The sequence below is a fragment of the Nannobrachium achirus genome (assembly GCF_963921795.1).
Source record: "Nannobrachium achirus genome assembly, chromosome: 19".
In the NCBI taxonomy this organism is placed as follows: domain Eukaryota; kingdom Metazoa; phylum Chordata; class Actinopteri; order Myctophiformes; family Myctophidae; genus Nannobrachium; species Nannobrachium achirus.
In genome coordinates, this window is record NC_137826.1 from 15297296 (window position 1) to 15319387 (window position 22092).

Below are 22092 nucleotides of genomic sequence, written 5' to 3' on the forward strand. Positions count from 1 at the left end.
ATTTGCATTAGAGCATTTTCTTTTTATAGCTGCCATGGGAACTAACTGCCAGACTGTTAGCTAGCTCTTGATATCGATTGTTTCAAACTAACAAATTAGTTGCAAATTAACCTTCTGGGGTGAAATGGAACATTCATTCAGTGAGAGAGAGACTGTAGCAGAACTAATGTACATATGCATGCTCCCACCTTTTTGTTAACTTGATAAATATTTTCCATGTTCTACACCAGTGTTTCTCAAACCTTTTTCTGCATGGGCACACTTTTCATGTCCCAAGAATCCATGGGCAGACGAACAAAATACGGGGGTGTAAATATCGTCACTGTCGGGAAGAAACCTTGTATGTCCAAGTTTCAAATTTGTACGTTTCTTCGCAAAGTAAAGCCCTGCTTCATCATACAAGGCTGTCGCACAACAGTAGTGAAAACAGCAGATCTACAAGCACACAACGCCTCGCACCGCGAGGCGTTGTGTGCTTGTGCTAGTACATTTTAAAAATGATAAATACAATACTTTCAAGCAGTTTCAAGGGGCACACTTGACCCTTCTCAGGGGCACACCAAAGGTCCCTAGGCACAGTGGTTGAGAAACACTGCTCTAAACCATTGTCCCCCTCTTATAAACAAATCAGGTTTCATAGTGATCTTTCAAATGTGAAATGGGTGCATGAAATGTGCATTTCATTCACACATTCATATAGAATGACATGGGGGCAGAGCAGCCACTTGGGAGCTGTTGTTCCCAGTTCGATCCCCCTCTCCCCTTGTGCTGGTGTCGGAAGTGTCCTTGAGCAAGACAATGTACCCCCTATGAGCATGTTGGAAGCCTTGCATGGTTTCCAACGTGTGTGTGTGTGTGTGTATAGTCGTCAGCCTGAGTGTAAGTCAGGTGCTCTTGCACTTACAACTAAACTTTGGCTTAGTTGCTCACAAACAAGTGGATCAGATGTCAAAATATTTATGCCAAATATATATACGTATTAGGGATGGGGCGATATGAAAATGTAATATCACGATTATTGTGACAAAATAAATCGCGATTTACGATATTATCACGTTAATCTTGTAGATCGGCTATTTTTTGACAAAGACATTTGATAGAGTGAAAAAAGACTGTATCAAGTACGTATATTATAAGTACCTTTTACCAATTATAGGGGGTTTAAGTGGTACCAGATATGCAGCTCAGCAAATAAAAGGTGAATTGATCTCAGTGCATGATGGAGGACGATATCACGATAGATTGAATCTCCACGATACGATTATCGTGAGTGTTTTTTATCACGATAAACGATAATATCGTATATCGTCCCATCCCTAATACGTATATCACATTGAGCCTAGCGTCCCGACTACTAGGCATGTCAACATCGGTGAACATTCTGCAAAAACAGAACCCCTCCGTCGTTCCATTCACTCTTTCTCTTTCTCCGTTCTGCCTGTACTCACTGGCAAAGCACGCTTGAATGAACAATTTGCAGATTTGAGACAAATGTGAAGTGCATTACAAATAATGTATTATTATAATGTTATTATTATCCTGTAACAGGATAACTTACTTTTGCATTTCCTTCTTGTCCATATCTTTGCCATTTAAAGCGCTGCCGTATGTGCAGAGGAAAGACCTGATCGTCTTCTGTGCCTGGTATTCACTCGCCACATGGATAAAAAGTCAAATAAGAATTCTCCAAGTGGAGATAGCTTATCTTTATAATATAGCCTATATGTCTTGAACCTTTGTGGTTACGCTGTTGGTAGCGTATAGCTCATGATGCTTAGTCCTACACATCCATCAGTCAGATGAAACATTGCTGGTAATGATCGTTGTGAATCATGTCAGATCCTACACTGATGAGTTTCCTCCGTACATGTCTGTTCTGCAGGCGCGGTGGTACCAGGAAGGGGTAAATCATGTCAAATTCAGCATTGATGAGTTTTCTGCTTGCCTGTCTGTGTGTTCGTTCTGCAGGCGCCGTAGTACCATGAAGGGTGGAGGAAGGGGTAAGGAGCCACCTGTTGTGGGGGAGATCAGTGGCAAGCGCCCCAAGCGTAAGTGTCTTCAGTGGCACCCGCTTCTCTCCAAGAAGGCCCTGGACTTTTCAGAGGAAGAAGAGGAGGAAGATGAAGAGGAATTGGACAAGGTAATTGTGATGCTCGTGTTGTTGTGTGACTGCTAGTTTTCTTGATTTGACCCTTCTATCAAAGGGTGATACAATTTTACAAAGAGTTACTTACTGTAAGCAGTGCACACACATGCAGTGGTGGAAAAAGTACGCTCATTCTTTACTTAAGTAAAAGTATCAATATTTCAATTTAGAAATACACTGTTACAAGTCTGGAATTCTAAAGTTACTTGAGTAAACGTACACCGGTATTGTTATCAAAATGCACTTAAAGTACCAAAAGTAGAAAGTGCTCATTGTGCAGAAGGTCCCATTTCACAAGTTTTCAAATGTATAAATGTTTAAGAATCCTTTGAAAATGGCAGCTCTACAAGCTCACAATGCGTTGCATCGCGACATTGTGAGCTTGTAGATCTACTAAAATATAGGGCTGAAGTGGTTAATGTATCTTTTGTAATAATAATCAGAATCTGCAAAGTGAGTTGTTAGTAGAGGAGTAACTGTAGTGGAGTAAAAGTACAATATTTGCCTCTGAGATGTAGCAGAGTAGAAGTAGTAAAAGTACAGAAAATTGGAAATACTCCTAAGTAAAAATACCTTGAATGTGTACCGTACTTTGGTACAGTACTTAGTTACTTTACACCACTGCATATACGCTGATTGGAGATGGGTAAAGAGCTTCTGAATGGTGTGTCAGCAGCCAGAGCTGTGCAAACAGGCCCAGGGAGCAGAGGTCCAGTGCGGAGTCCCGGCGGAGGAAGTGGAGGAGGACGCGTCTGAACAGCGCGCTCGCCGACCCATGAATGCCTTCCTCCTCTTCTGTAAGCGCCACCGCTCGCTGGTGCGGCAGGAGCACCCGCGCCTGGACAACCGCGGGGCCACCAAGATACTGGCTGACTGGTGGGCAGTTCTGGAGCCAAAGGAGAAGCAGAAGTACACTGACATGGCCAAGGAGGTGAGCAAGGGTCGTTTTCACATCTTGCGTTGAATTGATGTTGAACTTTGGTACTGTAGAACAGGGGTTCCCAAACCTTTTTTGTCTCGGGGCACCCCATAAATATTTTTTTTAATCCGAGGCACCCCTACATTATAACTTTCACTCCCAGCACCTTATATTTATAGCATATTGTCGTGGTCGGGTGGAAACCTTGTGTGTCCAAAACCGTTCGTTTTGTATTTATCATCTATAAAATGTACTAAACTAGTGAAAACAGCAGATCTACAAGCACAAGCGTTGTGTGCTTGTAGATCGGCTGTTTTCGCTAGTTTCGTGAGACAGTCTTGTATGATGAAGCGGGGCTTTGCTTTACCAAAAGACGTACACATTTGAAACTTAGAGATACAAAGTTTCTGCCCGACAGTGACGATATTTTAGTGATTATCTTGCGAGGAAAACATTGAGATAATAGCCATTTTGGTTAGAACTGACTGAAAATAACTTTTTACTTCAAGTTTAAAATGATACTAAATATCAGTGTCCAAATAAATTCCAAATATTATCAAAACCCCTGCTGTAGAACACTGAGTATTCATGGGTTGTAATTGTAGTCCTACACCCGCCATGTTGAGGACCAACACAGGTGTTCTGATTGGCGTATAACATTAGTTCTGTGCCAATCAGACAAATCAAACAGCTGAGTTGGTCCTCAATAGGGTGGGTGTAGGACTACAATTGCAACCCATGAATTGGGTACCAAGCCCAGAAATGGACACGCATAAAGCAAATTCTTAAACAAGAGTTATCACCTTTTGCGTCTCGCCCCCCCAATAGTAGGGTGATTTCGCATACTTTGTAATCATTTCATATGGCGCGGAAGCAGATGTAAACAATGGAGCCTGTTAAATCTGTGGTAGCAACAGATGAATGCCTGGGAAGGCATTAATTGATTGCCAAGCACGAGTTTCCTGAGATTAATTAGTTTTGATTAAAAATCCAAAATCAGATCGCCAATCCAAGGTGCGTAAGTGCCCCAAAGATGGTGCTTCCAGTTTGGATCGGAAAACGGAACCGGATCTGCATTCCTTTGGCTGGAACAACCCACCACTTCCTGTCTCATGGTTTATTTCTTATGTAAACACTCAGCAACAGTAGCATGGATTAAAAAAATAGCAGATCTACAAGCTCGCAGCGCGGCACTCGGTGCCGCGCTGTGAGCTTGTATATCTGCTATTTTTCACTGGTTAAAGCATTCAATAATTCTAGGCCTAAATGGGTTACGGTGGGGTCTTTTGCGATCGCAAACGGACTGCGGCGTGACACGCGATCGTGCGCGCGATCGTGCAAGATCCTTGCACCATTGTGCACGATGGACATGCACGTGCCCATGTTAAAAAGTAAAGTCACTTGACCTGTCGATGTGATTGGTAAAAAACTATCATTTAACCTACTTTGATTGGTCCTGGCCTCAGACAAAAAGGAGCGACTTAGTTGAGCACGTTAAATGGCTTGATTTGTGTTATAACACTCATTGAATTTGATAGAAGATCTTGTGTTACAGCTAAATCTGTGACCCATCGGATCCTGTGACGCTAGAGGGCGCCAAATAGGATTGGTACAGCATAACATGAATAAAGCCATTTTATTTTCCCTTAAGCATCATGATCAAACTGTATGTTTTGCCATGCAATGAAGAAACAAGACGGGGTCTAATAACCCACGTGGATCTTTGACTTCATGTGGCCAGTCTATGATGTCAGTTACTGGATCTGTGATGTATGTTGGTCTCCATATTTGGGCATGGTTTCAGCCTGATATAACCACCATACTTTCATATCTGTTTATGCTCTTGACCTACTGGCAGTGTGCACATGAAATTTGGCGCTGGTTTGCGAGATTAGCACCAAACAAACAGACAGATAGAAGTCTTGCCCCATGCAGAAAACACAATTGCTTGTTTGATGATTGACAATACTTGTATAGATAGACTTAACCATCGTAGCCATTATAGATAAACGTACCATCATTTAAAACCCAAGAATCTACAAAGGTTGAAAATTATTTCAAAAGAACGTGGCCTCTAGTTGAGGGCGATATACCTTTCCGTATGTTTATCAACAGCATGCAATTGATGGGTTTGCAAGTTTGACACAGCAGTGGAATCAGTACAACTGGCGCTGAGGACTAAAAATGGTTGGCCTAATGAAAAGGGACAACCAGCCATTTATTGCATTTTATTTCACCAACTCAACTCAGTCAGAGTGTCCAATCCAGTCAATGTGGTTCTCCAAAGAAAGGGGAAGAGGGAAGTCATATTTATTTGCCGGTTAGATTCGACTGTCGGTTCATCAGACTTGTTCATTGTCAGTGGGATATTTCTGACACACCTACAGTACATCCAGGAATGCCATATCAACTGTTACAATTTAGTAGATTCACACTACTTGGGAATCTAAACACTGACCACATATCTATTTTGTTAACACCTGCATGGAACTCTGAGGAAAATCTGTACTGTGTAGTTATTGGCTAAGTGTGCCAGTATACTGTTCCTCAAATTTGGGGCCCTTGTGGGACTTTGTGGGCCATAATATAAACCTCTCTGCTAATTTCTAGAACCATACTGAAATGCAGCGGTGGCGTGATAATAAGGTTCAAGGTTACAGTTTAATTGTCCCTTAGGGAAATGTATCTTGGACAAATATGCAGGCATATGTCATATGACTGCTAGGTGTTACCAAGTGCCCACAACAAAATGAATAGTGATTCATAATTCCAACACAATATTGATACATTGTGACACGCGGTACTGAGTAAGACCTTGTGCAAACGCCGCCCACTCAGATATCACGTCCTCTCGTTCCTCTCGTCATCCCTTCATCATTCAACATGGATGTGGCCATTCCAGTGTTAGTTGTTATCTCCACCAGCCGAACTTACTGTGTTTGTAATAGTTGTATAATGGTTGACATAGCACCATGTACCGGTATTATGTTTTATTTGGCAACCAATAATAACAGAAGTGTCTTTAATGTGTTTATTGTTTTGTGTTGCATCTCATGTAGTTGGATGTAGGCCTACATGTATGCAGGCATGATTGATGTGTGAGATCTTTCTTATTTGGGAGCACTCTTTTCTGTGGTTGGTTCTGCAGCTTTGTATTTCTTTGTTCCAAGCACATCCGTTTGTTTCATTTTATTGATAAACATATTGATTGACCTTTGCAATTAAATGTCTTCTAAACAAAGGGTTGACCTACTTTTCTTGGTGTAAAGTATATGTTAGAACAATTTCTAACAAAGTGGGGTCCGAGGACCCCCAGGGGTCCTTGATGGGGTTCTATAGGGTCTCCTCCACCAAACTTAGCTAACATAGCATAAAAAACTGTTTTGCTGCTTAATCTTAGCCAATGTATATACTGTAAGCTGCTCAAGACATTATGACATAAACTACACATTTATGTTATACCACAGAAAGTAAGAGCTTACCTGTTGTCTGTCATCTTTTTTCTTTTTCTTTTAACCCCATCTCTTCTACCTGGTCTAATTTTAGTACAAAGACGCGTTTATGAAGGCAAACCCTGGCTACAAGTGGTGCCCCACCACCAACAAACCGGTCAAGAGCCCAACGTGCCAGCCAGTCAGCAACCCACGCAAAAAAGTTTGGTCTTTCTCTTCCAACTCTGCCAAGGACTCTGTCACTGCCAAAAAAATGCCCAAGACGGACAGCACGCCACAGCTCAATTTCGCTATGGCAGGTGTGTAAAAAAAAATAATAATAAAATAAAATAAATTGTTGCTCGTGGAAACCTTGTATTATTATTTTTTAAATAGAATTCATAAAAATGACAGATCTAAACGCACTGCGATGCAATGCGTTGTGAGCTTGTAGCTCTGCTATTTTCACTACCTTTGTGTGACACTGTATGACGAAGCAAGGCATCAATTTAGTAAAAAAATATAATTCTACCACTTTTTGTGGTCACATGTTCAGATACTGGATTCTGATTGGCTTAAAACAGTGGTGAATCAGTCAACAACCTTGAGTTGGCTCATGGACCCCGCCCACGGAAACAATTAATGATTGTAACTAAATAACCTTGCAAGTTACAACTGTGTTTTCTTTCATTTATATGGTAGAAGTGGTAGAAAAGCTATTTACCATTCGTGGGTTGTTGGCTGATTTACCACCGTTTCGGGTTGTGTGGCACTTGGCTTCGCCTCGTGACACAACCCTGAAACAGTGGTAAATCAGCCAACAACCCACTCCCTCTCATGGTAAATGGCTTACCTAACAAAAGTTGACATAAGGTGATACAGAGGACTTAAAGGTGATACACCATGCATTTAAAAAGTATTTATGTCATATTGTTTATGTCCCAAAAACTTTTTTCAAAAGGTTTGAGGCTAAATTACCACTCCTAAATAGAGAGCCTCTCTCATTTTTGAATGGCTCTCAGAGCATTTCAGCTGCAGTACCACCTTTGGCCTGAACTGCGCCACCCCCCCCAAAATATTTGAAAAAAAAATGTTTTATGATAAAAAAATTTGATGATGACGTCACAATCGGCAGATGACGTCACAATCGGCAGCAAATCTGGACAGCCTGTTTTGAGAACCCGTGGGATACTTTTAACCTTCGCCTTCTCAAAACCAGAGAAAGACACAACGGTCAGAAATGGGACTTTGTGAGGATAGAAGGTGCTAGTGGGACCCCAAAAAAAGGTTTTAAAATAGGAAAAGTGAAATTTCATGGTGTATCACCTTTAAGGAGTTTCTTCCCAACAGCAACGATATCTTGAATGATTATTAGTGGTATGCACTATGGGTACGCCTCTTGTTTTGACATGCTTATTGTGGTTCTCTCATCAGATCCAACCAAGATGGGAGGCCTGAGCATGCTGCTTCTGGCAGGGGAACATGCCCTCACTACCAGAGAGGTAGGTCACAGGCAGCACCCTGCCTTCTATGCACCACTTCTCAACCACGTGGCCTAAATTAGTCTGTAGTTGTAGAGGCGAAGCTCCTGTTGGAATACTTTTTATTATTCAAATTATTTTTATATTATAATATTCTTAGGGTTATTATTTGTATATTAGAATATTATTATTATTTATTTTCTCATCTGTGTCTATGGGGCTGTTAAGTCTGACATCATTTTGTAGGCAGAGGAGAACTTTTGGGGGCAAAAGGCCCCAGCGCCCGTGAATCTTTTTACTATTTTTACTATTTACAATTTTTCTTCTCTTTGTTGTTGAAAGGAAAGTGGTAGAATTATACTTTAGTCGTTATTTTTGTCTCGTATCTGTTGATATAGCGAGGGACAGATAATGATAATAAATCTACTTGGAGGTCTGACTACAAAATGATGTCACGGCTTAAAAGCCCCATAGTACCGGTAGTCCAAGGAACTGATTGGTCGCTTTTTATTAAACGTAATACTGATGGAGGAAAGTATCTCCCATTCACACAACCTATGACCTTTCCTCTAGCGCCACCAACACACCAAACCTTTCTTATAGTCATCTTTTAGGCTTTTTTTCAGGGCCGAGACGGATGTGTAGAGAGACGGGAAACACAGAGCCCAGGGGAGTGACGTGATAGGCTATATCAAGGTTGAGAATCCCTGAAATAGACCAACTAACAGCTTCTTGTGTGTCCCCTGTTGTCAGGTCCCTTCCAGTGCTGCTAAACCCAGTCTACCTGAAGCAACAAGTGTGGGAAAGCCCTTTGCAGGCGTTAAGAAAGAGGTGTGTTTTCAGATTAGATTTCTTTTGCTTAAGCTCTCATAAAGCTTGCATTCTCTCTCCTAGGGCAGTATTTCATGGACTATAAAGCCACGGACCCCCATAACTGTGACAGTAGTACAGATGGCTGCCCTATGGGACAAACATGATGATTGACACACACAGGGGCGTCACAAGGGGGGCAAAAGTGGGACTGAGTTACTAGGGCCCAAGGTGGAGGGGCCTTAATTATTTTAGTTTTAGTTTAGTTAGTTTAGTTTTTAGTTTAGCTATTGAAAAATAGCAGATATTCAAGCTCACAGCGCGGCACCGAGTGCTACACTGCAAGCTTGTAGATCTGCTAGTTTTGAAAAGTCGTAAAAATGTGTGAAAATCTTTGAAAATATTTATTTTTTAAGCAAACATTTGTAACTCAAACTTTTTTTCTGGGGGGTCCCTGGAATATATTTTCAATAGTTAAAACACCAAACCTTGCGCCTTCAAATTAAGAGTGATTTACACCATTTTCACAATAACCACAGGGGTGGACATAATTATGTTTTAATGATAACAATTACATTTGCTCATCATGTGAAAAGTAATAGTATTGTCAGTGACATAAGTAAGTAAATAGTTGTATTGTAAGGGTCATTCAGAGACTGGGGGAGGGGGATGTGCACCCTTTATCCCCCCTGATGACGGGCTTGCTTAACCCATGTAGAACGGGTACACATTATTGCGTATCATTATTTTATGCTTTAACTATTGAAAAATAGCAGATATACAAGCTCACAGCGCGGCACCGAGTGCCGCGCTGCAAGCTTGTAGATCTGCTATTTTTGAAACATTGTGAAAATTTGAATTTTGACCCGATTCTATGTAAGTGTCTTTTGAATCCTTCTAAGATTTTTTGAAAAACCTATGTTTCCATGTCATCAATCTGGCCAGCCATCGTCAAAGAAAAGGTCCTTTTCACTTAAATGGAGCTCAGTTAGTCTGTTCTTGAGAGACTACTATGTCATTGGTTCTCAAACCTTTTCATGTGAAGGACCCCCAAAATTATATTTATTTGGCCACGGACACCCATCTCAAAATATTTAGTTCCAGGGACCCCCCAGAAGCAAAATTTGAGTTACAAACGTTCGCTTTGAACATACATATATTCAAAGATTTGCAAACATTTTCACGACTTTTTCAAAGGTGCCGCACTGTGAGCTTGTATATCTGCTATTTTTCACTGGTTAAAGCATTCAATAATTCTAGGCCTAAATGGCTTAAAGTCTGACCTTCAAAACGTGTCAATATTATTATTTTCTTCTTTAAAGACTTTATAATTGGCTTTTGTGTAGATGGGGTAAAATGAATCATATGAAAAAAATTGCTGGCAGAAGCAAACCTCAAGTGCATCGATCAAAAGGTTACAGTGCATAGGTTTTAATTGAACGTGGTTGTGTCATGTTATGCTGCATCTGCACTTGCTTATTGGAACATTTGGTAACAAGAGGAAATCCTGTTTGCCATCTTTTTGAAAGAAAAATAGCTTCCTATCATTATAATATCCAATAACAATGGAATGCTTGCCCCAGTTCCCCAGCAGATCAGTGGTTGGCAGTGTATTTGGTTGATTATAGATGAAATCACTGGCTAAATAATTCCCATCTCTACCTATAGAGATCATCTGAAACCATACAGAAGAGAGGGCCCGACATCACTAAAAGCACAGTCAAGGCTCCACTGTCCCCACCGACGGAGGTATGATTATTATTATCAGAATACATTTTCTGTTACTGCACAGAATTTTGTCGTTTAATGCCATGAATGTACAGTAGTTATTTTACAGCTCCTGGCTTGGAAAAATGAAAAACTCACAGTTTGTATAGTTTACCGTATTTTCTTTCCAAGCAGTATTGCACTTGTAGTGGTTCCCAAACCTTTTGGGCTCCGATCAATGGAACTTACAATACAAGTTCTTCTTCATCGGTATCACAAAGAAAACGTATTTGTCAAGATGTTAAAGAAAATAATACCATGACATTTTTTGTTTTGTTTATATTATCACTCTTGGAGCCATACACATCCAGGGACAAGATAAGGGGGCAGGGGAGGGGGGGTGGGTGTGTGTGCCAGGCAGTGTTATCTCATCCACAGACGAGTTAACTGTTGCCATGGTTACCAGCTAAACGGGTGCCGTGGTAGCGGCTGGTGAGCGAAAACACTACATATCCCATCATGCAACTCGGCCGCCTGCATTATTGATTGATTGATTGAATCATTTATTCGGACACATCATGAATAACAATGACAAGTACAAACAACACAACATTGTAGCACAGTCCGGTTACACATCCAGTCCAAAAAGGAACATCCCAATAAGACCGTTACGGCCTTGTTTACGTTGGAAGTCCAAATCAATTCATCGCAAAGTAGAACAAGAACACCATTTAATGTCAAGGAATTCGACACTTTTGTGGCAGTATTGTAGAAGGAGAATTTACCCATATTTGTGCTACATGTTTGTACTATCAGGTTAGAATTATCAGGTTATCTAATTATTATTAGAATGTATTTTTAGTTCCAAGAGTTGTTCTCCAGAAAGCGTGTAGGTAGGGGATTGGCCGTAGTAGGTTTATCTTTATAGCCCACATGAGTGCAATCTTATAGCAGAAATGGCTATTCTGAAGATGATAATCTACCCATATGTACAGAAAATGTCCTGTGTTGTTCTCAAAGCCATAATGTCCAATTCATTTCAATGGGTCTACAGTATATTTAATGTAAAGTCAAAGACTAGGAGGCCAGAGTCCTTTGTATTGTTTCTGGCTCTGGGAGTTGGCTGTAAATGTCCATTAATACAAATTGAAACTGAAATTCATGTTTTTTCCTTAACCCCTCTACTGTACTCTACTCTAATTTGATAAATGTGTCTTCACAGTCTACATCTATGGCACCAGAGGGAAAGCAGTGCCCGCAGTCTGCTCTCTTCCAGCTTGCTGAGGTAAATCTAGAGTCAACACATATCCAGTAGAGTTTGAATCCATACCTTCAGATGGCATGAATAAACGTTGAATTATTATTTTTTTAGATGTGCTTGGCGTCCGAAGCCTGCAAGATGGAGACCGCAGCCTCCCAGCCACAGGACACCACGTCTCCGTCCTCTGTCAAAGACAAAACAAACGCAGAGGTAAAGGCAGAGGAGGAGACAGGAAACCATCCCTCGTCCCCTCAAACGACATCCCCCTTGCCCTCCATCTCCTCCTCTACCTCGGCCGACGTCGTTCCCGCACAACCCGGCAGCCAAAATGCACGTGTCAAAAAGAAGAGCAAGAAGAAAGAGTCAAACGCCCACGACGGGAGCCCTTCGGCTAAGAAGAAAGGCGGTCAGGCGGAGTCGGACCTGGACAGCATCTTTTGCACGATCGAGGCGGTGGCCAAAGGGGCGTGGGAAGAGGCCGAGGAAAAACCCAAGAAGAGGACTCAAGTCAGTGCCGCCGCCGGGGGCTCCTCCTCTAGCTTGCCCAAAAAGAAGAGCAAGCCCAAAGCCAAGACCCCTCCTAAGGAAAGCGAGGAAGAGATGGAGGTGGACCACGGGCACAGCGAGCGGCTTGACTTTGCCGAGGTGGCGATGAAGGAGGAGACGACGACGACTCCGTTCCACCCAGAGAAAGACGCGGACGAAGCGGAGACTAAAAGCACAGAATCCCAGGGCGGCGTGGGCGAGCACGACGCCCCCTCCAGCCCCCTGAGGCACGACGAGGAGGAAAAGGAGCGGGTGAAGGACGACCAGGTTGACGCAGAGGCCCGCGGGTCCAGGAAGTCGGAGAGAAGCTGCAAAGGGGCCTTGTACAAGACCCTGGTCTCTGAAGGAATGCTGACATCGCTGAGAGCCAACATAGACCGAGGTACCCCATATCAAGACTCGGTTAACCACATAAGCCCTCGCGTCACTATTCTGGAGCAAATATTCTGCCAAAGACGTAACATCTAAGCTCTAGGGATGGGACGATACGCGATATTATCGTTTATCGTGATAAAAAACACTCAGGATAATCGTATCGTGGAGATTTAATTTATCGTGATATCGTCCTCCGTCACGCACTGGGATCAAGTCACCTTTTATTTGCAGAGCTGCATATCCGGTACCACTTAAACCCTCTATAATTGGTAAAAGCCTAAAAGGTACTTAGATATGTACTTGATACAGTTTTTTTTCACTCTGTATCAAATGTCTTTGCCAAAAAATAGCTGATCTACAAGCTCACAACGCGTCGCAACTGCAACGCTTTGTGAGCTTGTAGATCGGCTATTTTTTGGCAAATGTTCCGCACCCAGGATAATGGATTTTGATTATCGCGATAATATTGTAAATTGCGATTTCTTTTGTCACAATAATCGTGATATGAAATTTTCATATCGTCCTGTCCCTACTAAGCTCACAATTTGTCCAAACTTGTCACAAAGCAACGCGTTGTGGGGAACTTAAGTTCAGGGAGGGCGGGACCCCAGTCAACTAAGTACTGTATATACAGTAGGCTTTTAATGGTTAAAGGCAAATCAGTGAACAAAATGTGAGCTAGGTTTGCTATAATGAATGTTTTACACCTTCTAGGTAAAAGAGGTGCATTCCGTGGATCTGAAGATGGAAACTGGCCTGATGACAACTGGGCTGTTTCTCAGGTGGGGCCGAGTAACCCCAAGAAACTGAAAAAGTCCAAGTCCAAAGATGAGTCTACGCAAGGGTTAGTATTTTGTCTTTATTATTTTGCATTTGTCACTACAGTTTAATAATCATTATTATTATTATTATTATTTTTTTTTTCTAGAGGTAGAAGCAGGCATGTTGTAAATAATGTGTTTGATGCAGTATCTGACTACTGCCAATGAGCTCTTGTAAATAATATCTATCACGTAGTGATATTTATTTTTTATACTGTACATTTATTGCATTTTATCATTTTATTATGTGCAAATTAATCATACGCTCAACTTGAAACGCCACATTTCAGCCTTGGAAAACTGGAGGAAGAGTTTGAGAAGAAGTTCAACAGTCTGCCTCAGTACAGCCCAATGACATTTGATAAGAAGAACTCTGCTGTTGCAAAGAAGAAGAAAGCGGACATCGCCACAACACAAGAGGAAGCACCCAAAGCTGTCAAAGGTAAGAACCAACTTACTGGAAACAAGTTCAAGTTGAATCTGGGATACTTTTGGTATTTCAGGGTGTGGCCAATTCCACCATTAATACTTTTCTCAATTTTCAAACAACACATTGGCTGTTGGTAATCAATACCAGCACAATAGCATCAGGAAACAATAAAATATTTCAAGATTTTAAGTGCATTTAAGTACTACCAGGACTTTATCAGTATCAGGTAAAGCCTCTATCATAGTACAATGTGAAAAGCTATCACCTCACTGTGGTGTAGTTTTCTAGCTATCACCTAAAAATGTATAACAAAGCCTAGGTGATAGCTAGAAAACTACACCACAGTTGAGGTGATAGCTCTTCACCTTGGACTATGATAGAGGCTTAACAGCAAATGTTCCCGAACTCAACTGATGGCCTGAGGATTACCGTATTACCCCAGACATCGGCAGATGGTCTTTATGTCCATTCTTCATCCATTTTGGGTTATAGCAGTGTTTCTCAAACTTTCAAATTTCAAGGTCTCTCCTTAACTCTGACTGTGTACAAATGGAACCAAATGAACCCGTTAGGGTTCATTTGGTTCCATTTGAACCAAATGAACCCCGTTAGGGTTCATTTGGTTCCATTTGTACACTGTCAGAGTTACAGACTTGTATGGGTCAATTTAGACCCCCCTAAAGGAACCCACAGAGTCCCTGGAATCCACTTTGAGAACCACTGGGTTATAGGGTGCAGGCACACTTGACTGAACCCTGCAAATGTAGTTGATGGTCACATAAAAAAGCCATATAACCACAAAATAACCAAGAAAGAAGCACCCGTCTGCTTTTATTCTATGATTTCAATGCACCAAGTTGACACTAAAGCTGCGTCTCAAGTCCTTAAATCAAATCCTATTTCCTATTTCCTTGCTTGTATGTTAGTCCCTCCCATTGAGGAAATGGAGAAGAGGAGACGTCCCATTTCTGATGACAACATCACAGGTGATAGGGCCAACTCCCTTGCAGGGGCGTTCTATTGTTAGTGGGCGGGGCTAACATACAAGCAGTGGCGTCAGTTCAGAAAAAGCTAAGGTATGGCAACATGACAGTCATGTTGCCATACCTTAGCAACAGGCATGATACATTTATTTTAAGAAGTACATTCTATTTTTCCCCCGTTTCTATGGTTCCTTGGGCTAAACGTGCCACAATTAACAATAATGCATTGCACCTGTGCAGCTGACCGGCGGAACCTGGGAATATACCATTTTGTCAAGATGGGGAGAATACAAGTGTGGAGAATATAATTATAATACCTTGTTAAAGTAACCATTTTGTTACATTTTGCATGTGTAGTTATTTTACTGTAATTTAACAACATAATAACCAGAACAGATAGACAAAGAGACATTCATGGATTTTCATTTAAAAGTAACTTTTATTTTCCCCCTGGACCCAGGGTATGGTAGCTGCATACCCCTGCCATACCCAATTGACGCCCCTGCATACAAGGAAATAGGAAAGAAGTGTAGGAAATAGGATCTAATTTAAGGACTTGAGACACAGCTTAGGACAACATGCCGGAAGATTGATACGTCACGTGTGATGTCACGCTAGTCAGAAGAATAGTATGTCGATACTAAGCAATTAGGACATCTGCAGTGCTTGGAGGTGGTCTTGCTATAGCCTAGCTGGAGCTAGACTTCATCCCCACACATGTTAAAACCTATGGTTAAAACATGGAGGGGATCTATACGCAGTTACTAGTTAGCTGCATTGTATATAGGCTGGCCCCAGGCTAGTCTTGCTACTCTCCTTGGACTGGATTGGGCACTACACATCTTTATTGTAGTTTGGACTTCATTTCAATTACCACTCTCCACCAGCAGAGGGAGACAACAGACATAAAACATACAGGTTGTAGCTTTAATGACTGTTGGCTTGCTCTGAGCATTAAATGTAGTTGCATTTTCCATAACTTGTGTTATTCAGAACATTCTTTGTTTGTTAAATCTAAGGCACTTTGACATCATAACATGGCACTCCCATGCTCTTTTTTTCCTTTGTTTATTTTTTTTGTCATATCAGGGTCATCTCCATCTCAGAAAAAGACATCATTCCACAAGATTGTTAGGAAGCATAAAGTCAAAAAGGAGAAACCAGCTGTGGATAAAGGTGAACTATTTTAGTATGTAAGGATTTAGTAACAGGGTTCCCACGGTCATGAAATTCCTGGAAATATTTTGAAATTAGAAAAATATTTTTCCAGTACTGGAAAGGTTTTGAAATTGATCAAGGGTCCTGGAAAGTCTGGGAAAAAATAGCTACTTTTATTTTTGGCTATGCCTGTCTTTGGGCATTGCACATAGGAGTAAGCAACACGTTATTGCGCTGAATTATTGTTATATCGTTGTTGTCGGGTGGAAACCTTGTATGTCCAAAACCATTCGTTTTGCATTTATCATTTTAAAAATGATTTAAACTAGTGAAAACAGCCGATCTACAAGCACACAACGTCTCGCGGTGCGAGGCGTTGTGTGCTTGTAGATCTGCTGTTTTCACTACTTTTGTGCAACGGCCTTGTATGATGAAGCAGGGCTTTACTTTGCGAAAGGACGTATACATTTTAAACTTGGAGATACGAGGTTTCCACCCGACAACGACGATATAGTCCTTGGAAATTGGGTTAAATATTCTGGAAAAGTTTTGGAAATTTATTGGAAAAAATGTGTGGGAACCCTGTAGTAAGGATGATACATAATGTGCTTTCCAGGAGGGATGGGACGATATGAAAGTTTCATATCACGATTATTGTGACAAAAGAAATCGCAATTTACGATATTATCGCGATAATCAAAATCCTTTATCCCAAGGCGGAACATTTGCCAAGAAATAGCAGATCTACAAGCTCACAACGCGCGTTGTGAGCTTGCAGATCTGCTATTTTTTGGCAAAGACATTTGATAGAGAGTGAAAAAGACTGCTCAAGTACGGTACATATATTATTAAGTACCTTTTACCAATTATGGAGGGTTTAAAGCTATAATGTGTAAGATGCTCAACTAGTGGTCAGTAGCCCTATAGCAAACCGCGGTCTTTCGGCCGTTTTTCGTACCTTCACACCCCCGCGTCTGCCTCCACAACGCCGAGAGCTATCTTTAGAGGGGTCCCTGGTTCCTGTGCGTTCAGGCATTCCGGAGAAACGGACTACTTCACCCTGCCTGGTAGGCGAGATTACCTTTTGAGTAAAGAGACACACGGGCGACTGCAAATATGGCCGCCATAGCGACCCCACTTCAAGATGCGCTGTGATAGGCCGGCAGTGTATAACCCTCGCTGTGATTGGCCGGTAGTGTGATGACGCAATTTTTCCACGAAAACCGGTCCCTGGTAGGGCTCATAGAAAACATATAAAGAGAAGGCTTTAGAAGCTGAAAATAACGGAGTGGGGGTTCTAAAACTTTAGCGATTTAACAGTTAGGACAATTTTAAGATTTGTTTTATAAAAAAAGTTACATGGTATAACTTTAAGTGGTACCGGATATGCAGCTCGGCAAATAAAAGGTGAATTGATCCCAGTGCATGACGGAGAATGATATCACGATATATTAAATCTCAACGATACGTTTACCGTGAGTGCTTTTTATCACGATAAACGATAATATCGCTTATCGTCCCATCCCTACTTTCAAGTACCACTAACCGTTTGTACTTAAAGGGATATTTCACTTTAAAAAACTCTTTTGGTCATTTTATCGTCTAATCAGGCTTTTATGAACACCATGAACAGTTTTTAATTTGCTTGATTCAATTTTTAGATATTTGATGTAAATGTTACCAGGCCATCCTCCTCTAGTTCCCCTCCCCATACACACCCATTGTAAGTTCAAACTCCATTTTAACCATGATAGATTCATTAAAAACACCCATTATTTTCCTGGTGACTCATACTACCCTCCTAATACGTGAGCAGGCCGCATTTTTTCGATAACCTTTTTCATTTATTTTTAATAATTCTTTATTGTATTAAATTTTTTCCATTTCCCCAAAGAAAATGCTCACGTATTAGGATACTAGGTAGTATGAGTCAACAGAAAAAATAATGGTTACAATGGGTGTGTATGGGGAGAGCTCCTGGGCCTGGAGGGCCTGATAACATTTACATCAAATATCTAAATATTGTTTTTTTTAAAGTGAAATATCCCTTTAATCTTCTCTTTATTCCATGTTATTGTTGAAAGTCAGTTTTTCCAAATGCTTTCTAACAGATTTAACACAGACAAAAAAAAACATTTCCATCAAGCTGACCAATGAGTGTAAATGAGTTCTTACTTTTAACCTAACCTCATTGTGTAAATTGCTCTGCAGATATTATTGATATAAATAGCATATTTAAATTCTTAATTATGCTTTGTGCATTCAGTGTTTTTTGTTTTTATTTTTATTTTAGTATAATATCTAATATATAACTGCTTGAACACAGATGTTTGCCACTGAGAATATTTTAAATTGCTTATTGCACCATTGATGTGCATTGCCAGCCATGTACTGTATGAACATTTACCATAACGGAACAATACGCTCATTGGATAGTCTACACTAGTGCTGTATCGCAGTGGTTCCCAAACATTCCAGGTCGAGACCCCAAAAGAGAGATTAGACGTTTGCCCAGGTCCCAACATATTGAAAACCTCAGATCTACGAGCGCACAACGCGTCTTATTTATGGAATTTCTTAGATTTGTATTTTATTTATTAAATTACTTTATATGTTTTTTTTTATCCATGAAAATCGTTGCTTTCGAGGGAATGTTTTTTGAAATGTTTTGACAATATGTAGGAAACAAAAAGAATCCCGACTCGGTGTTTGGGAAGCAGTGCTATCAACCTTTTCAGGCCGTGATCCCTCATATTTTAACTGGGGGACCCCCCCACCCTCACCCTGATGAGCACTAAGAGTTGAGGCATTATATTTTGTATAACACGGTTCTGTTTGTGAGGCGTGGTGAGCACGTAGATCTGCTATTTTCACAATTTCTGCCTCTAATATTTGACAATTTGGCCAATGTTTAATTAGTCATTTTAGAGGTATTAAAAAGTCCTTAAATTGTCACTTTAGAAATGTGCAGATACCCTCTATACACTTAAACTTTTGGTTGGTTTGTTTACTGTTGAGTGAGAAAACAATGTTGAACATTAAGTTAATCATCTGGAGACCCCCCCCCCCCCCCTAAAAAAAAAAAAAAAAAAAACAATATTTGGGGGACCAGTGCTGTAGAGAAGAACCAACCCCCCCCAGCTCATCTCAAGCCATAGCGCCATTGTGATTAACCTTTTCTCCACAGTAGTCGTGCAGAGTGATTCCACCATGGCGGATTCTGCTTCCAAAGCCAAATCATGTGCCCCCATTGCCACAATGTGCCCAGATGCCCAGGTTGCCACTAGTATGGAGATGCTAGTGGGCAGCCAGAAGAGAAAGGCCAGGAAGAGCAAGATCACCCATCTGGTGCGCACAGCTGACGGCAGTGTGTCCCCAGTTGAGGGTGAGTTAAAAATAACAATTGTTTATGTAGTTAGCTAGTTTGTTTCTTTGATAATTAACCCACAAACCCAATAGCCCACCACTTGTATAACATGTTGTATCTTCATTCTAATAATCTATGGGCCTCTTAACTCTGACATCATCTTGTAGGCGGAGGAGAACTTCTGGTGCCAACGAGGCACCAGCACCCGTGAATCTTTTTATTTTTCTTCTCTTTCTTGTTGACAGGAAAGTGGTAGAATTATAGTTTAGTCGTTATTTTTGTCTCGGATCTGTTGAAATAGCGAAGGACACAGCACTGCCCATATTGACATTAAATCTGCTTGGCACCAGCGGGGGGTCTGACTACAAAATGATGTCACGGCTTAAGAAGCCCATAGACATTTCTGGAATACTATATCTGAAATTCAACATCCTTTCATTGAAAGATTCTATGCTCTGCTTGTTAGATAGAGAGAGAGAGAGAGAGAGAGAGAGAGAGAGAGAGAGAGTGTGTTTGATTTTCATGTAGGCTAATGAAGCTATGTAAGGAATAAAGGCCTTTTATTTATTTATTCCTTTTGCAGAAGACAAAATTAGGGACCTGAACCAGGAACAGGATGAGAAGCCATTACCCCAAAATAAGTTATGCAAAGAAAAGGGGAGCTGTAGTAGCACCCCCAGACCAGAGGAGGCAGACAGAAGCACTGTACCACAAGAGTTGCCTGCTTTCTTCAGCTTGGCTGCACTGGCTGAAGTTGCAGCCATGGAAAACGTTCACAGGTAAGTTGTCTCCTAATGTTGGTGTACATTGAAAATCATATTCCTACTTTTCTACATTATGCAAGGGATAATTGACGGTGCGCTGGTTGTTGTTGAGAAAAGTTCATAATTCCTCCAATCCGCCACTCTGACAGAACTCAATTTGAGAATAAAGTAGTCTTTATCATTCTGATAGATTAGTCCTCTGATGTATACTTCTGGTAGTTTAATTATTTCAAACTTTTAAAGTGCTACTCAGACTCAAAAAGCACTTCAATCAGCACCCTCTAAAAAAAACGCTTTGTGGTTGCCTTTTTGTACCAATTTTATCTAATCCGGAGAGAGAGAACTCCACAATTACATAATTTATCTAGCCTGCTTCCAGACCATAGACCCCGCCCACTCTCAGAGTGGACTCTTTCTCTGGTCTGGAGCTTAGTACATGAATCGGTTTTTATTTTCGGCTGTCCAATGAGCGCGCGGGGTGGGGGTGGGGGTGGGGGTGGGGTGGGTCTAACGAATATCCAATCCGCGCAGCAGTTGAAACGATTCAAACGAAGTTCACACACACACACACACACACACACGCACGAGCGCACTGATTTCACCAAGCTGTTTAATGTTGATTACAAGTTTCTGGTCGCAGTTCTGTGTGGAAGCAGTCACTGGCACAGACAGAGACACACACACACACTCCCCGACGGTGCGTCGCGTCCACCGTGCGTCGCGATCACTCGCGCGCGGACACGCGCGTGCACGCTCGCAAAAAAGTCCCCCGTAAATCGCTCAGAATGGAGCACAGTTTCAGACTAAAGCGTGAGCTGAGTCTGAAATCAGGCTATAATTTATCAGCTTCTACTTTAATTTTAGTCTTCCAAATGATTTTTTTTTTCTTTTTTTTTTTTATCATTTCCATTTCACTTGTTTATCCTGTATCCTTTGAGTTGTCTTGTCTCTGACTGAAAAATGTATGAGAGTTGGGAGACTGCGGATACTGAACAAATACTCATAAAGTTATTTACAGTATCACTTATTTTAACAAACAATTACCTTTGCTAATGATGGTGTAAAATGTCTCCACCTTTTTTACCTTTTCGATGAAAAACATTTGTTTTAGATTTCAATGAAAGACACTTTGTTATATCTCCTGTAAGTCATAAGTCCCCTTTAAATCATGAACCTACACTATGTCTCCTTTAAACATTTACACTAACGCAATACTGTTTCCCTTCTCCTTCCCTCCTATCCCAGAGGCCAGCGGGGCTTGGCTGAGAGTCAGAAGAAGGACCTCGCCCAGACTCCAGTCCTCATATCCTGCGCCGACCAGTGAAACGCTGCTCCGCTGCTGTCACGAGAAGCTAGAAACATGGACGCTGGCACCCGAGCTTCATGTTCTTTGATGTCCTAGCCCTGTGCTGAAAGGGGCGAACGAACAGGAGTCTTTGGACAGACTCCACCTCCCCCCTGTGGTGAATTAGCTTGAGCACTGGTCCCTGGGGGGAGGGAGGTTCCCCCCGCCCGCCCCGCCGTCTCAGTGTTCTCTTATAGCCTTCCTTTTGTAGGAGGAGGGTGCCTTTCTGATTCCCTCTCTTCCCTTTAGATGCTCCAACAGTAGGACCTGTGGAAGTACCAAGCTCTCCCCAGTGCATGGCTTCCTTTATACAGATGGTCGTCATGGGTTTTCGTGTACCCTTTCTTTCTTTTCTTTTCTTTACTTTTCTTTTTTTCCTTTGTTTTTTTTTTTTTTTCAGTTAGAGGCCATTTTAAAGGTCGGGTCTTGCAAACATTTGCAATTTAGCATTTTAACAAACACACAGCATTTGTTTTATTCAAACAAACACAGCTTTTGGTCACCTTTTTACCTCACACAACACCTGCTGAAAGATTCCCCTCCACCTC

At 41.4% G+C, this 22092-nt stretch overlaps 1 protein-coding gene across 2 annotated transcripts; it reads left to right on the top strand.

Moving 5' to 3' along the window:
• Nucleotides 1-1981: 1981 nt before the first annotated feature.
• bbx (BBX high mobility group box domain containing) lies at nt 1982-21693 on the top strand (the record flags this gene model as incomplete). Of its 2 annotated transcripts, none has more annotated exons than XM_080748936.1 (14): nt 1982-2140; nt 2820-3077; nt 6612-6816; nt 7931-7998; nt 8731-8808; nt 10456-10536; nt 11717-11779; nt 11867-12683; nt 13391-13520; nt 13788-13939; nt 16000-16086; nt 19256-19453; nt 20019-20214; nt 21445-21693. In XM_080748936.1, the coding sequence occupies 14 exons, from the start codon at nt 1982-1984 to the stop codon at nt 21521-21523; spliced, it is 2571 nt and encodes an 856-aa protein (XP_080605062.1). In that variant the 3' UTR covers nt 21524-21693. The 2 variants fall into 2 exon arrangements, with proteins under 2 accessions (XP_080605062.1, XP_080605063.1); XM_080748937.1 differs by having other exon boundaries at nt 2823-3077.
• Between the last annotated feature and the right edge of the window lie 399 nt (nt 21694-22092).